The sequence below is a fragment of the Dromiciops gliroides genome, chromosome 2 (genome assembly GCF_019393635.1).
Source record: "Dromiciops gliroides isolate mDroGli1 chromosome 2, mDroGli1.pri, whole genome shotgun sequence".
Lineage (NCBI taxonomy): Eukaryota > Metazoa > Chordata > Mammalia > Microbiotheria > Microbiotheriidae > Dromiciops > Dromiciops gliroides.
In genome coordinates, this window is record NC_057862.1 from 466,623,515 (window position 1) to 466,642,458 (window position 18,944).

General features: G+C 41.6%; 1 protein-coding gene across 1 annotated transcript in view; it reads left to right on the forward strand.

Annotated features, from left to right (window-relative positions):
- The first annotated feature begins 392 nt into the window (after positions 1–392).
- The window catches only part of NUGGC (nuclear GTPase, germinal center associated), a 75,647-nt gene continuing 57,095 nt past the window's right edge, over positions 393–18,944 (forward strand). The window contains exons 1-6 of the mRNA XM_043989966.1: positions 393–435; positions 3,228–3,317; positions 6,652–6,760; positions 7,194–7,416; positions 10,029–10,259; positions 16,247–16,456. Of these exons, the coding sequence (XP_043845901.1) occupies positions 393–435; positions 3,228–3,317; positions 6,652–6,760; positions 7,194–7,416; positions 10,029–10,259; positions 16,247–16,456 (906 nt within the window). The remainder of the gene's footprint in view (positions 436–3,227; positions 3,318–6,651; positions 6,761–7,193; positions 7,417–10,028; positions 10,260–16,246; positions 16,457–18,944) is intronic.

Sequence of the window (18,944 nt, forward strand, 5' to 3'; positions counted from 1 at the left end):
AAAAATTTTTATAATTAAAATATTGTTGGGGGGGTCTTCTTGCAGAAGGTGGGATTTTAGCTAGGACTTGAAGGAAGTCAGGGAATTTAGAAATTGAAGATGAGGAAGGTGAGCATTCCAGGAGTAGAGGATAGCCAGTAAAAATACTTAGAGTTGGCATAGGGAGTCTATGTTGTGAGGAATCTTAAGGAGGCCAGCTTCAGTTATACAAAGATGAATAAAACTGCATTCCCTCAAGAGCTTCCTATCTCAATGGGGAAACAAAGCAGAAGCAGACATTTAATAGTCCTTTATTAACTGATGGTTCATATTGTTTTTTCTTTGTTTTTAGACCCTGTGTGTATCTGCAAGGTCCAATCTACAGATAGAAGCAAGAGCAGCAGCTGCACAAAATGGCGGAGGCCGAAGACTTTGTCAGTCAGGAGCCGCATTTAGGTGTCGTGTGTTGTTGGTTTCCTCTCTATCCTGTCTTTTGACTGGACCAATTTGGGGGATGGTAATATATCTAAAGTACTGAATAGGGACCACCTCTTACTATGCCATTGTGTGGAAGTGGTTGTGATGGACTTCTCCAGGCTTGGTTTCATTCACAATCAATGGTTCCTGAGGTTCCTTCTAACTCTTACATTCTAGGATTCTGTGTTTCTTACTCCTTTTTTCAGATTTATAGCTGTGAAGTGACAACTCTTTATAGTTAATAAACAATAATTTGTGTTATAGCCAGAATGGCTTGAAACAAAAAATGGATAACTTTTACCGTAATATCCTACCTTCTTGACTTTTCCAGTTGAATCTTTTTTTTTTTTTGTGAGGCAATTGGGGTCAAGTGACTTGCCCAGGGTCACACAACTAATAAGTGTTAAGTGTCTGAGGTCGGATTTGAACTCGGGTCCTCTTGAATCCAGGGCAGGTGCTCTGTCCACTGCGCCACCTAGTGGCCCCCTCCAGTTGAATCTTTATTTTAAAGAGTTGAATCAATAATAGCTCACATTTATATAGTGCTTTAATACATTAACTTACTTGACCTTCATAACAACTCTGTGAACTAGCTGCTATTATTATTCTCATTTTTTATAAATGGGCAAACTGAGGCCCAGGGAAGTTAACTACATTGCCTAAGGTCAGACAATTATTAAGTGTCTGAGAGAGGAGGTAAACTCAGGTCTTCCTGATTACTGCGTACTCCCTTGTTATTTCCTTGAATTATGTATTAGTTGAGAAATAAGTACCCCAAATCTTTAGATTTGTTACTGGCACAAGCAATAGAATTGAGATTAGAGATGGAATTTTTTTTTTTTTCTGTGTGTGTGAGGCAATTGGGGTTAAGTGACTTGCCCAGGGTCACACAGCTAGTAAATGTCAAGTGTCTGAGGCCAGATTTGAAGTCAGGTCCTCCTGAATCTAGGGTCAGTGCTTTATCCACTGTTCCACCTAGCTGCCCCGGATGATGGAATTTTAAGCTTTTACATCTTATGGTATGAAAGTGGCTAAGATACACTAGTGGCATGTCTTAAAACAATCTGAGAGGATGTTTTTGGTTGGACTCCAGGCTCTGGAATGTTTTACTAGTTCTACTCAGAATAGTCATGGGCACTTCTTATACTGCTCTGAGTTACTTTGGGTAACCTTGACTATTGACCAATTCCAAGGTATTCTACCCTAGCTAAATTGACTTGCACAGGTCTAATCATAACATTCCCCTACTCAAGAAACTCCAGTGGCTCCCTATTGCCCCTAGGAGATAAAATACAAATTTCTCAGTTTAGCTTTTAAAACTCTTCCCAATCTGGCTCTAGCCCATCCTTTCAGGATGATTTGATATTCTTGGACATGACATTCCATCTCTTGCCCAGGTTGTCCTTTATCCTTGGGATGCACTCTTTTCTCATCTCTGCCTCTTAGAATCTCTAGTTTCCTTCAAGGCTTAGCCAAGGAGCTACCTCCTATATGAGATCTTTTCTCATGCCCCTGATTGTTGGTGCACAGAAAATTACTTTACATTTACTTTGTATTTATTTTGCATTGATATTTGTGTGTGTGTATGTGTGTGTATGTGTGTGTGTGTGTGTGTGTGTGTGTGTGTGTGTGTGTGTACACATATCACTTCCATCCCTATAGAATGTAAACTTCTCTAGGGCAGGAACTATTTTTGTCTTTGTATCCTGGCCTATAACAATGGTTGGCACATTAAAGTTTCTTAATAAATGCTTTTTGGGGCAGCTAGGTGGCACAGTGGATAAAGTACTGACCCTGGATTCAGGAGGACCTGAGTTCAAACCTGGCCTCAGACACTTGACACTTAGTAGCTGAGTGACCCTGGGCAAGCCACTTAACCCTCATTGCTCTGCAAAAAAAAAACAAAAACAAAAACAAACAAAAAAACCCATCATTAATGCTTGATGAATGAATGAAAGACCTTCCTTAAGCCTACAAATTTGTGGAGGAATCTGACTGAGTCTACCCAGCAACTATAGCTGCTGACTATACTTGCTGAGTAGACTCAGTCAGGTTGCTCCACAAATTTGAAAAACTTCCTTAGCACTTAGGCTCTCCAAAGGACTTTAGTCTGTAAGTTAGCCTATACTGCCCTGTCCTACCCATTGGTCTACCCTGGACCTCTACTCAGAGTTGGGTTCTTTAGAAACCTATGATAAGAGTGAAACTCCACACTATTTGAAGGATATCACAGAATCATAAATGTAGAACTGAAAGGGATTATCTTGTCAAACCCCCCTCATTTTATAATATATGAAGAAACTGAAGGCCCATGGTAGACAAATGATTTGCTTAAGAACCCACAGGTATCGGGGCAGCTAGGTGGCACAGTGGATAGAGCACGGACCCTGGATTCAGGAGGACCTGAGTTCAAATCCGGCCTCAGACACTTAACAATTACTAGCTGTGTGACCCTAGGCAAGTCACTTAACCCCAATTGCCTCACCAAAAAAAAAAAAAAGGGATCCCACAGGTATCAAGTGGTAGAGTGGACATTAGGATCCAATTTGTGGTGGAATCCCTGAAGGGACTACCAGGGAAGTCTCTCTAGAGAAGCCAGGATAGAGGGCTCTTAACTAGAATGACCCAATGATGTCCCAACATGGAAAATATAGGAATGTATGACCAAGACCTTTGAGGTCCTGAATGTATAAAGGCTGATGTCAAAGGACCCTCAGAAACCTCATGTCCTAGAATACCTTGTAACTGTTGTCTGTTTCTGTTTGATAAAGCTCTATTAAAAGGCTCACCAAGAAAGAGGAGAAGATTAGATCAGAAGTGTGGAGTGTTCTCCCCAGCAGAACAAAGTGCTCTTAAGGAGTGTGAGTATGAGAAAACCACCGTTTCACCTTTTAAAACTCGTCTGTCAGCATGTTTTGTTTTGTCAATTTTCCCCTGAGAGTTTCAGGGAAGATGAATACTTCCAAATCAGTCACAAAAAGGAGTTAAGGCTTCAGTCAGTTGTAGGCAGAGCTGTGCCAAATGCCTAAACAGTGCCACCCTAAGGAAAGAAGAGAGTGAATTCTATTTTAGCCTGGGAGGTTAACCCAAGAGTAGATTAAATAGTGATTGATAATAGCTACTAAAATCTAGGAAGACAAGACCTTCAACTAATACTTAGGGGTTTGTATTTCTTTACAATTTCTTCTAAGTTTTATCTTACATTTTTTAAATACAAATTTTGCTAGTTTGCGAGTAGCTAGATGGCACAGTAGATAGAGAGCTGGACCTGGAGTTAGGAAGATCCATCCTCAGGCAGGGTCCTAGCTGTGTGTCCCTGACTTCTTGTAAGTCCCAACAAAAATCATATCTTCTGTAGGAAGTCTTCCCCAACCCCTCTTAATTCCAGTGCCTGCCCTCTGTTAGTTATTTCCCATTTATCCTGAATATAGCTTGCTTTGTATATATTTGTTTGGGTGTTGTCTCTCCCATTAGATTGTAAACTCTAAGATTGTAAAGAGTCTTTTGCCTCTTTTTGTATTCCCAGCTCTTAGCACTGTGTCTGGAACATAGTAGTTGTTTAATTAATGTTTCTTGATTGATCGACCCTGGTCAAGTTATTTAACTTCAATTTGCCCCAGTTACTTTTATCTATAAAATGGAGTAATAATAATGCCTAACTTCCAGGAGTGCTGTAAGGATAAAATGAGATAATATTTATAAAGTATTTAAAAAACCATAAAGCACTATAGAGATACTAGCTATTGTTATTATTGTTTCAAATTTTTAATTCCTTTTTTTTTCCTAGTGAGGCAATTAGGGTTAAGTGACTTGCCCAGGGTCACACAGCTAGTAAGTGTCAAGTGTCTGAGGCTGGATTTGAACTCAGGTCCTCCTGAATCCAGGGCCAGTGCTCTATCCACTGCACCACTTAGCTGTCCCAATTTTTTAATTCTTTAAGAGAATTTTATTTTAGCTGTGTGACCCTGGGCAAGTCACTTAACCCCAATTGCCTCACCCTCCCCCCCAATATATATATTTGACTAGATCAGCTGTTAAATGGCCAGATACTTAGCAAGCTATGCTTCTGAAAGGCTTAGTCACTTGGGATAAGCTGTTAAAACTTATAGTCCAGGGGCAGCTAGGTGGTGCAATAGATATAGCACCAGTCATGGAGTCAAGAACACCTGGGTTCAAATGTGACCTCAGACACTTGACACTTACTAGCTGTGTGACCCTGGGCAAGTCACTTAATCCCCTTTGCTTTACCAAAAAAAAAAAACCCAAACAAAAACCTCTAGTCTATGTGTTTATCTGATGGTAGCCGTCTGAATAGCTCTTTGTAGGATTTAACCAACTCTTATAGCAATTGCCTAGCAAATACAAATTAATTAATCAATAGCTAATGTAATAATGGATGATCCTTGGGAATGAAAGATGCCAATGTTGGGAAACTTCACTGTGTTCCTGACTACTTTTGGTAAATAGAGATCTAACAAAAAGTTGTTTATTTCTCTTCTGATTACAGTATAACTTCAGCTATCCAGAACTCTGAATCACTCTGGATAGTTAAGGATTTACCTTTTTGAGTGCTCAAACTTTTAAAAATAATTGTTCTTGGGGCGGCTAGGTGGTGCAGTGGATAAAGCACCGGCCCTGGATTCAGGAGTACCTGACTTCAAATCCGGCCTCAGACACTTGACACGTACTAGCTGTGTGACCCTGGGCAAGTCACTTAACCCCCATTGCCCCTCAAAAACAAAAAACAAAAACAAAAACAAAAATAATTGTTCTTGGGGGAAGTTAGGTGGTGCAGTGGATAGAGCGCCAACCCTGGATTCAGGAGGACCTGAGTTCAAATCTGGCCCCAGACATTTGACATTTACTAGCTGTGTGACCCTGGACAAATCACTTAACCTTCATTGCCCTGCAGAAAACAAACAAAATAAATGATAGATAAAAGTAATTGTTCTTTTACTCTTTTGGGTCGAAATCTTTCTACAATAGGTATCACTAAAAAGAGGAAACTGAACATAGACTAAGGACTAAGCTTAGCTAGTCTAATTTCCTTCATTTTACAAGGTTGCAAAGGCAGTAACAGAGCCAACATTTGAATCTAGGACCTCTGTAGTTAAATTCAGCACCTTTTTTACTGTGCCACACTGTCCTTGATTTTTTTTTAACCTGCAAACTCTGAGAAAGTCCCCTTTGTATTTCCATGTGTCAAGTCGTTTTGCTGAGCTTGGTTGGTTTGCATTTATCTTATTTTTATTTATGTATTTATTAAAATCATTTGTGTATTTTAATAATATGACACTTTTATAGATGAGCCTCAAACAGGCAGAAGGTATATATAGAGGTAATCCCTCTACACAAAGGTAAGTTTTTTGCTAACAAGCATGTATCACTTCCATGGATTAGGATGTGGCTGTATGTGGCAATGTGCTCTTAGAGACAAATATACCAACCTGTACTCCTCAGCTTGCTACTTTACTTGTTATCTTATTAATTCTCTTAAAATGTACTCACGGGAGGCAATAGGGTTATGTTCTGATATTTTCTCATAAATTACTAAAATTGTAATATCTTTAATTAGCTAATTAGCTCTGAGCTCCCATAACTTTTCTCTCCTCTTTCAGTATCCAATCTCAGTCTTAACATATTATATAAATATGGCTACTACTGGCTATATAATTTATTAGCAATGTAACAAAAAAACCCACAGAGACATTTTAAAATAAATCAATAATGTATCAGCCATGAAAAAGATTACAGCCAGAGTCACTTCCAACCATTGACTTCCAACTTCTGATTTTTTTCCTCAGTACAGGAACCACTGTTTGCAGCAATGCAATTCTCTCAGGATGATAGTTAAAATCTCTCAAGAATTCTCAGGATTTCTTTTCCACAGTATATCTTTTCCTTAGAATGTCACTCCATATTCTCTCAGTCTCTACCTTTCATGTCAGTTAACTCTTAAAGTATTTTCACAGACTCCTCAAAGAATGGCAAGCTGTCAACCTTCTTAAAATTCAATTTCTCCATCCTTAGTTATACAGTAACAATATTTGGTCCCTATGAGAAAGGTTATTTAATTTAGGGTTATAATAATATTCAGGAAAGCTCATCCCATTCCCCACCTTCACTCCTAGGGAGCCAAGGTTTGGTCCTCAATCATGTATACCAGGTGGTAAGCATATTCTTTATTTATTCCAGATGAAAAGCTGGAGTTAAGAACCAGGAGGGTTCTGAGTAACACTTATCAGAAACTTATCCAATCTGCTTTCCTGGATGATGGCATCCCTGGTGGGGTCAAGTATCTCATGTGAGTCCATGTCTTTAAAATCAAGTATTTATATCTTACACAGGGTTGGGAATAGGGGAATGTAAAAGGGAGAAAAGGAGAGAGGAAAGAACTTTAAAACAGCCACTGAGGAAGTAGAGGAGAATATTCTCCTGGTTCTGCTCATTTCACTCAGCATTAGTTCATGTAAGTCTTTACAAGTTTTTCTGAAATCTGCCTGCTCATAATTTCTTATAGCACAATAGTATTCCCTTACATTCCTATATTACAACTTATTCAGCCATTCCCAAATTGATGGGTATCCCCTCAATTTCCAATTCTTTGCCACCCTCCTTCCTTCTTTCTTTTTTCTTTCTTTTCTTCCTCCCTCCCTCCCTTCCCTTCCCTTCCTGAGGTGATATATTTGGTGATGTAAAAAAACATTTAAAAAGCCATTTCTGTTTTATTCTTATAGAAACCGACTTCTTGCTCTGATTGAAAAGCCATCCTTGGAACCCATCTACATTGGACTCTTTGGAGCACCTGGAGCAGGCAAGAGTTCCCTGCTTAATGCCATCATCCATCAAGCAATGTTTCTCCCCGTGTCAGGAGAAAGTGTATGCACTTCCTGCATAGTCCAAGTGAGCTCCAGCATCTGTAAACAGTATGAAGCAAAAATCCATCTTCTTTCTGACCAGGTAAGTGCTCCTCTCCCCTTCTGAGCATTTACTATTCATACTTATACTCCTATATCCCTGGGAAAATTAGTGGATCATAAAGACAAATAGTATCTGGATTTAAAATTATTTTTACTTCCTATATTAGGGTGTTGTTGGTTTTTGGCTGCCATATCATGCGACTGTGAAAGCAGAGTAACTTACTGGATCGAGAGCTGGTCTTGAAGTCAGGAAGACCTGGATTCATTTCCTACTTCTGACACATACTGACCGTGTGACCCTGGGCAAGTCACTCCCTCTGCTAGTATCACAGAGGAAATTAGGAGATCATAATGACCAATAGTGGCCAACTTTTACATTCTCATAAAGAAAGCCTCTAAAATGTCAAGTTGCAGAACAATCTTGCATGGGTAGGAGTTTCTTAATTTGAAGATCCTATATTGGTGAAGTCACAGGTCTGATTAAAAAAAAGTTGTATTGTTAATTTATATTGTTCTTGCAGTCCAATAAAACCGCCAGATATTTTTAAAAATTAGGGTTTTTTTAATCAATAAAAATTTACCTTCTCTCCATTCTCTATCCCCAAATTGGGAAAGAAATAAACCCCCCAAACCCTATTATCATCTATAGTCAAGCAAAACAAATTCCTGCATTGGCCACATCCAAAAAACAGGTGATAGGGGGCGGCTAGGTGGCGCAGTGGATAAAGCACCGGCCTTGGATTCAGGAGTTCCTGAGTTCAAATCCGGTCTCAGACACTTGACACTTACTAGCTGTGTGACCTTGGGCAAGTCACTTAACCCCCATTGCCCCGCAAAAACCAAAACAAAACAAAACAAAAAACAGGTGATAGACTGCACTCTGCATCTATTACAGCTCTATGGGAGAGGTGGGCACGTTTGACTATGAGTCCCCTAATTGGTCATTCAGTTGATCAGAGTTACATAGGTTATATTCAGTTTTGCTGAGTAAATAATTCTTGGTTGTAAGCCTATATTCTTTGCCTCCTGGAATATGTTTTAAACTCTCTGCTCCTTTAGAGACCAAAGTCAGAAAGTAGGGTAGAAAAACAAGCAAACAAAAATAATTCCTCCATATATGTTGGGCATCCTTGTCACTAAAATAGCTTTTTATGGTGGAATTCTTTTTGTTTGTTTGCTCATTTTCCCAGACTACACTCTGACTTTGTACTTGATGTAAGGGCCAGGCTCTGTACACTTTTGAAGGGAAGGTTTGGGCTGGTCCTGTTGCTCCTTTCTTTGAATATTGAGTGTTGTGTTCTTCTAAGATCTCAGTGATGGCTCAGGCTGGGAACCTATAGTCTTTCAGTGATCCCAACATAGTCTAATTCAGGTCAAAGTCTGATCACGAGACCTCTGAGCTCAACCTTGCAAATTCATGACTTGGGTTTGGATCTGAGAAAAACACCTGTGGATTTGCCTTGGTTCGAATTCCAGTAGACCCTAATCTCAGAGACAGGATTCAGCCACTAGTAGCTAGCTGGAAAACTGTTGGCTCAGTATGACACAATTGCAGGCTTTCCTTTGGTGTGGGATTCTTGTCCTGATTATTACAGTGCTGACTTTAGCCTGGGCTGTAGTCTAGAACTGATACCTTGATCTGTTCTGGAGGTCAGAACTATAGAATTGCTGCTTGCTTCTCCTTCTTGGTACCCAGCCTAAGTACCCTCAATCACTCTTTGTCCTAGAGCACAACCCTACAAACAGTTCCCATCCTCAGCCATCCTTGTGTCTGTGACCCAGAATGGGGTAGCAAACAACAGAGTTGCCAGTGACATCTATTGCTCTACCTTGCACAAGGTTGGGCTGATCTTTGCTGGAACCTCTTCTTATGCTAGGGTTTTCCCTATGATGGAATGTTCTGCAGCAGTTCCTGTTGCCAGGGTCCGCAGATCTCTGTATCTCCCTATGCTGATCTGAGTTAGAAAAATGACTTTTGGGGGCAGCTAGGTGGTGCAGTGGATAAAGCACTGGCCCTGGATTCGGGAGGACCTGAGTTCAAATCCAGCATCAGACACTTGACAATTACTAGCTGTGTGACCTTGGGCAAGTCACTTAACCCCCATTGACTTGCCCCTCTTCCCCCAAAAAGAAAAATGACTTTTCCCCCCTTGGATTCCCCAATCAGGACTCTGTCTAATGCGTTTTCTACATCTGTTTGGAGGTGTTATGGGGAGAACTCAGTCGTATGTCTTCCCCCTACTCCACCAGCTAGGCTCTGGCAATCAGATCTTTTTGAAATTCATACTGAGTCCTAACAATTCGAGCTTTGTGTAAATGAGAATCAATTGCCTCGAGAGGTGATGGGTCCTGCCTCACTGGAGGTCTGTGTGACGACTTGGTGAGTACATTGAAGAGAGGATTCATGCTTAGGTATGGATTAGACTGGGTGGCCTCTAAGATCCCTTCTTGCTCTAAAGTTCTGTGATTCTCTGAACCAGAAGCATGCATGTCACACACAGCACAGTCTACACTTCCTTAGACCATGAGATCTGGAAGGTCTTCCAGAAAGGGAAGGAGATTGTAGGGACAAGGCAGGGAGATGACAGAGCAAATTGTCCACCTGATCTGAGCTTCTGTCTTGAGGGCTATGGTCTTGGTTTGCACTGACAGGAGTGGAAGGAGGAGCTACGGAACCTCACTAAACTTTTGCAAAGGCCAGAGGAGGAGGAGGATGGAGAAGAGAACTCTTGGGACAGAGATAACACAGTGGAGGAGGCCATTTGGAAATTGCAAGTGCTGTATGGAAATGGAGCAGAACGAAAGACTTATGAGGAGTTATTGAGGGCACAGCCCCGAGCAAAGATCCCCGCCTCCAGGGTCATCACCCTCAAGGGAGAAGAGGTAATTTCTGAATTCCTTTAGCTTCTGCTACATCACATGTGTGCCACTCCATCAGAGAGGGTGGTTTTTTTGTCTCTAAGTGGCCGACTTTTAAAAAAATTGAACTTAGGGGGCAGCTAGGTGGCACAGTAGATAGAGCACAGGCCCTGGAGTCAGGAGTACCTGAGTTCAAATCCGGCCTCAGACATTTAACACTTACTAGCTGTGTGACCCTGGGCAAGTCACTTAACCCCAACTGCCTCACTTAAAAAAACAAAAATTGAACTTAGCCCATTTAGGAAGATCTTTTAGGTCTGTCCCTCTGCATAGTATAATGAAAAGAATACCAGTCTTGAAATCCTGAAGATTTAAGTTTTGGGGGTTTTTTTTGGGGGGGGGGAGGGAGGGGAAGGGAGCAGGGCAATGGGGGTTAAGTGACTTGCCCAGGGTCACACGGCTAGTAAGTATCAAGTGTCTGAGGCCTGATTTGAACTCAGGTCCTCCTAAATCCAGGGCTGGTGCTTTATCCACTGTGCCACCTACCAGCACCCCGAAGATTTAAATTAAAAGTCTCCTGTTAAAAAAAAAGTCTACTGTTGACATGAACTGTGTGACCCTGGACAAGTCTCTTCTCTGAAACTGTTTCCTCATCTGTAAAAAGGACATAATAATACTTACACTACCTACTTCACTGACTTGTTGGGAGGAAAGGACTCTATAAGTCATAAAGCTCAAAGAAAGTTTTGACTGAATCTTCAATAATAATTCAAATCAATAATCATTTATATTTTTATAGCACTTTAAAATTTGCAAAGCACTTCTTGTACACTGATTATACAGGAACAACCTCAGGTGGGTGCTATTATTATGGATGATAATAATAGCTAGCATTTATATAATATATATACTTGTTTGTTTATTTTGGGGGGGGGCGGGACAATGAGGGTTAAGTGCCCAAGGTCACACAGCTAATAAGTGTCAAGTATCTGAGGCCAGATTTGAACTCAGGTCCTCCGGAATCCAGGGCTGGTGTTTTATCCACTGCACCACCTAGCTGCGCCCTATATATTTTAAGATTTGCAAAGTACTTTGCACATATTTTCACATTTGATCCTCACGACAATCCTGTGACATAGTTCCCATTATTATTTCCTTTTTAGAGGTGGAGAAACTAAGACCAGAGAGGTTATAAGCGCATAGGATCATTCTATTTGGAATAGGAGGGAACCTTAGTGGCCCTCTACTTCAAATCTCTCATTCTACAGATGAGGAAACAGGACTGGAGAGGTAAAGCGACTTGACTCCATGGTCACACAGGTTCAGCCCTTTATCCACTGGGCTTCTCTGTACTGAATGCATGTGGCACTAAAAGGAAGGGCTTTAGGCTAGATACAGGATGTCAGAAGATGATGTATTAAATGCTATTTGGCCAACAGGGCAAAATGGCCTTGATCCCTCACCAGATGGGCAGGCACCTTTGGTTGGTGCAATTTGGGGTAGCCCTGAGTTGCCATCCCTAAAGGGGAAGTTTATGGGAGGCTGCCCTGGTTCCCAGGCTGTCCTGGAGTTTGGACCACTTTAAGGAGAGCTCTGGAGGTCTTCTTTGGTTCAAGAGCCCCTGGATCTAGGTGGGAACAGATCTGTGTCTTTATGGAAGGCAACTTGATATGACAGAAAAAACCCCAAACACTAGTCTTGGATTCAAGTAGACCTGAGCACCTATCCCTTCAAGCTCCAATGCTCACTAGCCATTCGTTTTTCCTCATCAGTAAAATGCAATAAGTACTTGTACTGCACCATAGGGAAGTTGGGAGGAAAACCTTTTTTTTTTTTTTTTTTTTTAAATATAAGACAATCAGGGTGAAGCGACTTGCCCAGAATCACACAGCTAGTAAGTTTCCAATGTCAGGTCCTCCTGACTCAAGGACCCATTCTCTCTCCACTGAGTCACCTAGCAGTCTAGAGGAAAACACTATACACTTTAGAGTTCCAAGTAAATACGAATGATTATCATTACAGTGATTTAAAACAGATCTATTCTTATTCATTCAACAACCCTCCAAATTAGCTTAAGTAAAAGATGGGGGAGATGTGACTAGGAAGCAGCTTATCTGAAAAAAGATCTAGGGGTTTTAGTAGACCACAAGCACAGTGTGAATCAGAGTGATGTGGCAGCCATAAAATAATAATAATAACTAACATTTATATAAGGCTTACTATATGCCAGGCATTATCCTTATTATTTCATTTGATCCTCACAACAATCCTGAGAGGTAGGTGCTATTATTCTCCGTATTTTACAGATGAGGAAATAAGGGTTAAGTAATTTTCCCAAAGTAACACAGCTAGTAGCTGTCTGACACTGGATTTGAATTCAGGTCCTCCTGACCCCAGGTCTGGTGTTCTATCCACTGCACTCCTAACTTCTGATTCTGCTTTAAGCTACACAAATGGGGGCCATAGCTTCTGAGAACAGGGAGATGATAGTTCCTTTGTACTCGGTCTGCCCTAGTCAAATTCCATTTGTTTTTTTGGTGAGGCAATTGGGGTTAAGTGACTTGCCCAGGGTCACACAGCTAGTAAGTGTCAAGTGTCTGAAGTCGGATTTGAACTCAGGTCCTCCTGAATCCAGGACCGGCGCTCTATCCGCTGCATCACCTAGCTGCCCCCAGATTCCATTTTTAAGAATATGTTTGATTCTGGGCACCAACTTTAAGGAAGTATATTGACAATCTGGAGAACATTTTGAGGAGGGCAATTGGGATGGTAAATATGGGCTTCAAACTTAGGCCATGTGAGGATCTATTCAAGGAAGAGGTAAATTCTAGCTCCACAGATTCTCCAGCATCCTTAGGTTATTGCTTGAACTGCTGCACTAGCTTCCTAGTTGGTTTGTCCATGTCTAGTTGATGATCTGTCCTCCACACAGATGCTAAATTGATTGGACTACAGCACAGCTCTGACTGTGCCGCCATCCCTGTTCTGTGACCTTCAGTGGCTCCCTATTACCTATAGGACCAATTAAAAATTTCTCCATTTAAAGCCATTCACAGTATGGCTCCAGCCTCCCTTTCCAGACTTATTATACCATACTCCACAGAACAGTCTCTTTGTTCCCTATAGGTGATGTTCTATCTCTTCCTGTCTCTGTATCTTTGCACAGGATGATTCCCCAAGGCTGAAATATTCTCCCTGCTTACTTTTACCTCATCAATCAATCAATAAACATTTATTAAGCACCTACTATGTGCTAAGCACCAAGGATACAAAAAGGGGCAAAAGACAGTCCCTGCCCTCAAGGAGCTTACAGTCTAATGCCTCATAGAGTCCCTAATTTCCATCAAGGCTCAGCTGAAGTGCCACCAACTATCTAAGGCCTATCCGGATCCCCCCAAATGCTAGTGTTTTTTTCCAGAAAATTACTCTGTGTGTGTATGTTTGAAACTACCTTTCTGTCTAAGTGTTTCCTCCTAATATAATCACTCTCTCCTTGAGGGAAGGGACTATCTGGTTTTCTTTTTTTCCTCTCTCAGATGTCAGCAAATGCTACAAATCAGGGTTTGATTTATTGTTTTGTTGATTGTCAAGATTTAAGAACGTGATAGAGAAAATGTTATGATGTGGTTTAAACTTAAAAAGTATGTTATGTACACTCCCCCCAATAGCTGGGTGTTAAACATTTGTCAGCATACCACTGAATGCAGCCCTTCCTTTCATGAACTCCAGAAAATTACTTAGACCAGACTCTGCTTTCCAAAAACAAAACCAAAAAAACCCAGATTACTTTAGGGCCCCAATTGTGGCAAATCTAATTATCACTGGCAACCATTTCACCTCTTTCTCACTATGTGAATGCTCCAGTGATACCACTTTTATCCAGCAACAGAGGGACATGCAGTATATTTCACCTGGCTCTATAACTCCCATGAGGCTTCTCTAATTAGAATCCTGACAGAGATGATTTAATCTGATCTACTTTCTTACTTTGTAGGTGAGGCTGTACTAAGGCTCAGGTAGAGGATTAGCTCTCTAGGTTAGTTTAAGTCACAAGCTCTTTTTATAAGTGGCAAAGAAGTGGAAACTAAGGGGATGCCTATCCCCTGGTTGAACAAATTAGGGTATGGAATACAATGGAATATTACTGTGCCATAAGAAATCATGAAAGGCTTTGGTTCAGAGAAACCTGGTAAGACTCATATGAATTGATACAGAGTGAAGTGAGCAGAACCAGGACAATTTATATAATAACACTGCTCCACTCCCAAATTGATAAGCAAAGGATTAAGAAGCCTCTTAACCAAATAATCAAAGCAGAATTTATTTATGAGATACTATTGAAAATTAAGAATACAGGGAAATAAAATGTACAACCTGACTGCATTGCGGTGCATCTCTTTCCACTGTCTCTTTCCCACCTTCTGTGCTTCAAACTTTTTGAATATAATAAGGGCCTTAGCCCCCTCTTGCCTCAGGGCACGTTACACTTTATTCTAACTCCAAGCCCCTTTCACTTTGTAAATCCCCCTGCTTCTAACTTTCTTCTCCTTACTGCCACCGCTGAACCCCTGTGTTTCTCTCTCACCGACCTTCCGCCTATCTGCTCCGTCAGTCTGCCTTTCAGCCTCTCTTTTCTCTGCTCCTAGTCCTTCTCGTTTTCTCCTGCATCCTTGTAGCCCCATCTCTAGTCTGCCGTGCTCCAACCTTTCTAATCTCGTCAGCCACTTGACCTCTTCTCACCTTGGCTCATCAGTCTCCTTTAATCTCGTCAGCCTCTCTCGTCCCTCCTTGTCCCTCCTAGTCTGTCTCCTCAGCTGCCTCTAGTCCTCTTCTCCGTCCTGTTTCCTTGTCCCACCTCTCTAATGTCGTCAGCAGCAGCCCCATCTAATCTAACCCCCAGGTCTATATATACCTTTTCTTCTCTCCACTCATATCTCCGGGCTTCTTGCACCCACACACCAAGCTAATCTGCTAGCCAGGTGTGTGTGTGGGGGTGGTACGCTCCAGCTTCACATGCCTCAGCACAGGCTACGCCAGAGCCCAGCATCTCTCTGATACCTCTGCTCAGGTTAGAGGGAGCAGGGGGCCTTTCTTTTCCCCCAGCTGTCTGACCTGGCATCTTGTACAGTCCACGGGGCTTTTGGTTCAGCTGAAGCAGAGGGGGAGGGGAAGAGACCCTGAGGGCCTAAGGCTTTCTAATCTCAGCCTAAAGGTAGGGTCCCCAAATCAAAATAAATTTCCACACAACATTGTAAAAAGAAACAACTTTAATAGCTGATCAACTAACCACAATGATAAACTATGTTATCCATGTCTTGACAGAGAGGTGATAGACTCAGGATGCAGAATGAGGTGTGCATTTTTTGGATATGGACAGTGTAGAGATTAATTTTGTTTGCCTATGCATATGTTGTTACAATAGCTTTGTTTCTCTTTTTTCCTTTTGAATTGGTGTAGAGTGGGAAAGAGAGAAAAGAAATGCTTTTTAATTGAAAAATAAAAGAATGAATAATAAAAAATTAAGTGGCATGGTTAAGGTCACATAGCTAAACTGTTGTAAGATTTTTCATGCTTGCCTCATATGGCTTACATATAATATTATTTTTTGGGGGTGGGGTGGGGCAATGAGGGTTAAGTGACTTACCCAGGGTCACATAGCTAGTAAGTATCAAGTGTCTGATGCTAGATTTGAACTCGGGTCCTCCTGAATCCAGGGCTGGTGCTTTATCCACTGTGCCACCTAGTTGCCCCCCATATAATCTTTTGACACACTTGGGCAACCTTTAATACCAGGGAAAAAATGGGTTGTAAGAATATGGGAAGGGCAGCTAGGTGGCGGAATGGATAAAGCACCAGCCCTGGATTCAGGAGGACCTGAGTTCAAATCTAGACTCAGACACTTGACACTAGCTGTGTGACCCTGGGCAAGTCACTTAACCCTCATTGCCCTGCAAAAAAAAAAAAAAAAGAATATGGGAATATATGGCTGTTATACTTTCTTTGTTTTTCAGGCAAATGAGCTCTCTGTAAAACTGGACCCTTACATTCGGACTCAGATGAGGAATACAGATGGAGGACCAGTTAGAGCCCAAATCTGGCCCTTGATCAAATATGTAGAAGTGACTCTTCCCAAATCAGGGGTGATTCCAGAAGGTGTAGTGCTCGTAGACATACCTGGAACAGGTGACTTTAATAGCAAAAGAGATGAAATGTGGAAAAAGGTAATTTCTCCTTATTTTTCAACTCCTCTACCCTCTTCAATCAATCATGTCTCTTTGCTCAAACCTCAAAGGATGCTTTGCTTTTTTTTTTTTTGTGAGGCAATTGGGGTTAAGTGACTTGCCCAGGGTCACACAGCTAGTAAGTGTTAAGTGTCTGAGGTTGGATTTGAACTCGGGTCCTCCTGACTCCAGGGCCAGTGCTCTATCCACTGCGCCACCTAGCTGCCCCAGGATGCTTTGCTTTTGATGATGGAATTCTAATGAGCTCATGAAGTGATATATTCTGAGTATTAAGCCCAGTGTTGGTATAGTTAGGGATTACATAAGGGAACAATAGGTAGGGTTGGACACATGCCAAGAGCCCTGGTGATGGCATAGACCATAATCATTGGGGCCAGCTCAGATAGTAGAAGGCAGAAGAGTTTAGGAGTTAGCAACATAGAACAGAAGGCAGCTAAACCCTAAGAAAGAAGGTGGATGTTACAAGGGGTTGGCTGGCAAAAGATCTCCAAGGAAACTGGTCAGAGGCTTTGGGGTATCTAGGAATGGAAAGGATAACAGAAGGCAAAGGAGTAGGAATAAAAAAGTTGTTAAGATACAGGGATATTGGGGGTATTACCCTTGCTGTAGACTTGTCAGTTTTAAAGTGTTGGAAGGTAAGGTGTGGTTTACCTGAGCACTCAAGTAATCTAATCCCCATTATTTTACAGATGAGGAAACTGGTTAAGAGGTTAAGTGGCTTGTTTAGATACAGGTGCAGACCCTGGATTAAAATTCTAGTCTTTTTTTTGGGGGGGGGGGAGGAAGCAACTGGGATTAAGTGACTTGCCCAGGGTCACACAGCTAGTAAGTGTCTAAGGTCACATTTGAAATCAGGTCCTCCTGACTCCAGGCCCTGCACTCTATCCACTGTACCATCTCGCTTCTCCAAGCCCAGTCTTCTGACTCTGATTATAAATTTCTGGGATACCAAGACTGTAAGAGTTGAGTTTGGGGAAGTACAACTTAAAATCATCTGTTCTGGAGAGGCAGTATAACATAGACATGATAGCCCTGGGCCAAGGATGGGCTAGTCAATGTTTAAAAACCCTTTCTCTGGGAAAAAAGTGTGCCCAACACACTTAAATTAAATCTACACTATTAACATTTTCTCTATCACTTTCTTAAGTCTAGACTTTAATCTTTCTTTAGTTTAGCTAATTAACAAAACAAGTCAAGCCCTGTGACAATATTTGGGTGATTTCTAAGGTGTAAATGTTCACACTGAAAATTGAACAGTGTTAGTTCCGTGTTTGCCACTGTGTGAGTTCAGATCATACCATTGTAATAACTGTTACAAAGTCCTTTAATGCATTCTCTTATTTTGTCCTCTGTCTGCAGTAGTTAGTCAACAAGCATTTATTAAGCACCTACTGTGTGCCAAGCAAGAGGCAGCTAGATGACTCAGTGGATAGAGTACTGGACCTGGAGTCAGAAGACCTGAGTTCAAATTCAGCGTCTGACACTTACTAGCTGTGTGACTCTGGGCAAGTAATTTAATCTCTTGTTTTCTTTTTTAATCTTTTGTTTGTTGGATGTCCCTTCTAGCTCTCAGATTGTAGGATTCTAGAGCAATGGTGACACTGGCCAGCTTTCTGTTCCTTCAACATGACTGGGGGCTGAAGGCTTTCCTTGACAACATACCCGTGGTATTACATCTTGGCATACTCTCCATTGTACATTTCCCCTGACTGTCCCCTATGCCTGAAAGGCTCAGTTCCCCTCGTCTCTACCTCCTGGCTTTCCTGGCTACCTTCAAGGACCAGCTAAAACCCCACCTTCTAGAGAAAGCCTTTCCCAATACCTCTGAATTCTAGTGCCCTCCCTCTGTTGATTCTCTCTAATTTATCCTGTCTTATTCTGTCTATGGTGTGTTTGTCCATAGTTGTTGGCATGTTTTTTCCCCATTAGAATGTGAGCCTCTTGAGAGCAGGGACTGTCTTAACTCTTTTTTTCTTTCCTTTTTTTCTTTTTTCTTTTGGTGGGGCAATGAAGGTTAAGTGACTTGCCCAGGGTCACACAGCTAGTAAATGTCAAGTGTCTGAGGCTGGATTTGAACCAAGGTTCTCCTGAATCCAGGGCTGGTGCTTTATCCACTTTACCACCTAGCTGCTTCCTGTCTTTTTGCCTTTCTTTGCCCAAATGGCATCTCTACATGTTCAAGTACAGGCTCTGAATAAGAGTGGTTATGAGTTCAATTCAATCTCAGAAGCATTGATTAAATGCCTACTGTGTTCTAGGAACTCTGCTAGGTGCTGTGTGGGTATGCAAAGAAAAAGTCCCTAACCTCAAGAACTGTACATTTGGGGGGGGGGTAAGGCAATTGAGGTTAAGTGACTTGCCCAGGGTCACACAGCTAGTGTCAAGTGTCTGAGGGCAGATTTGAACTCAGGTCCTCCTGACTCCAGGGCCAGTGCTCTATCCACTGCACCACCTAGCTGCCCCAAGA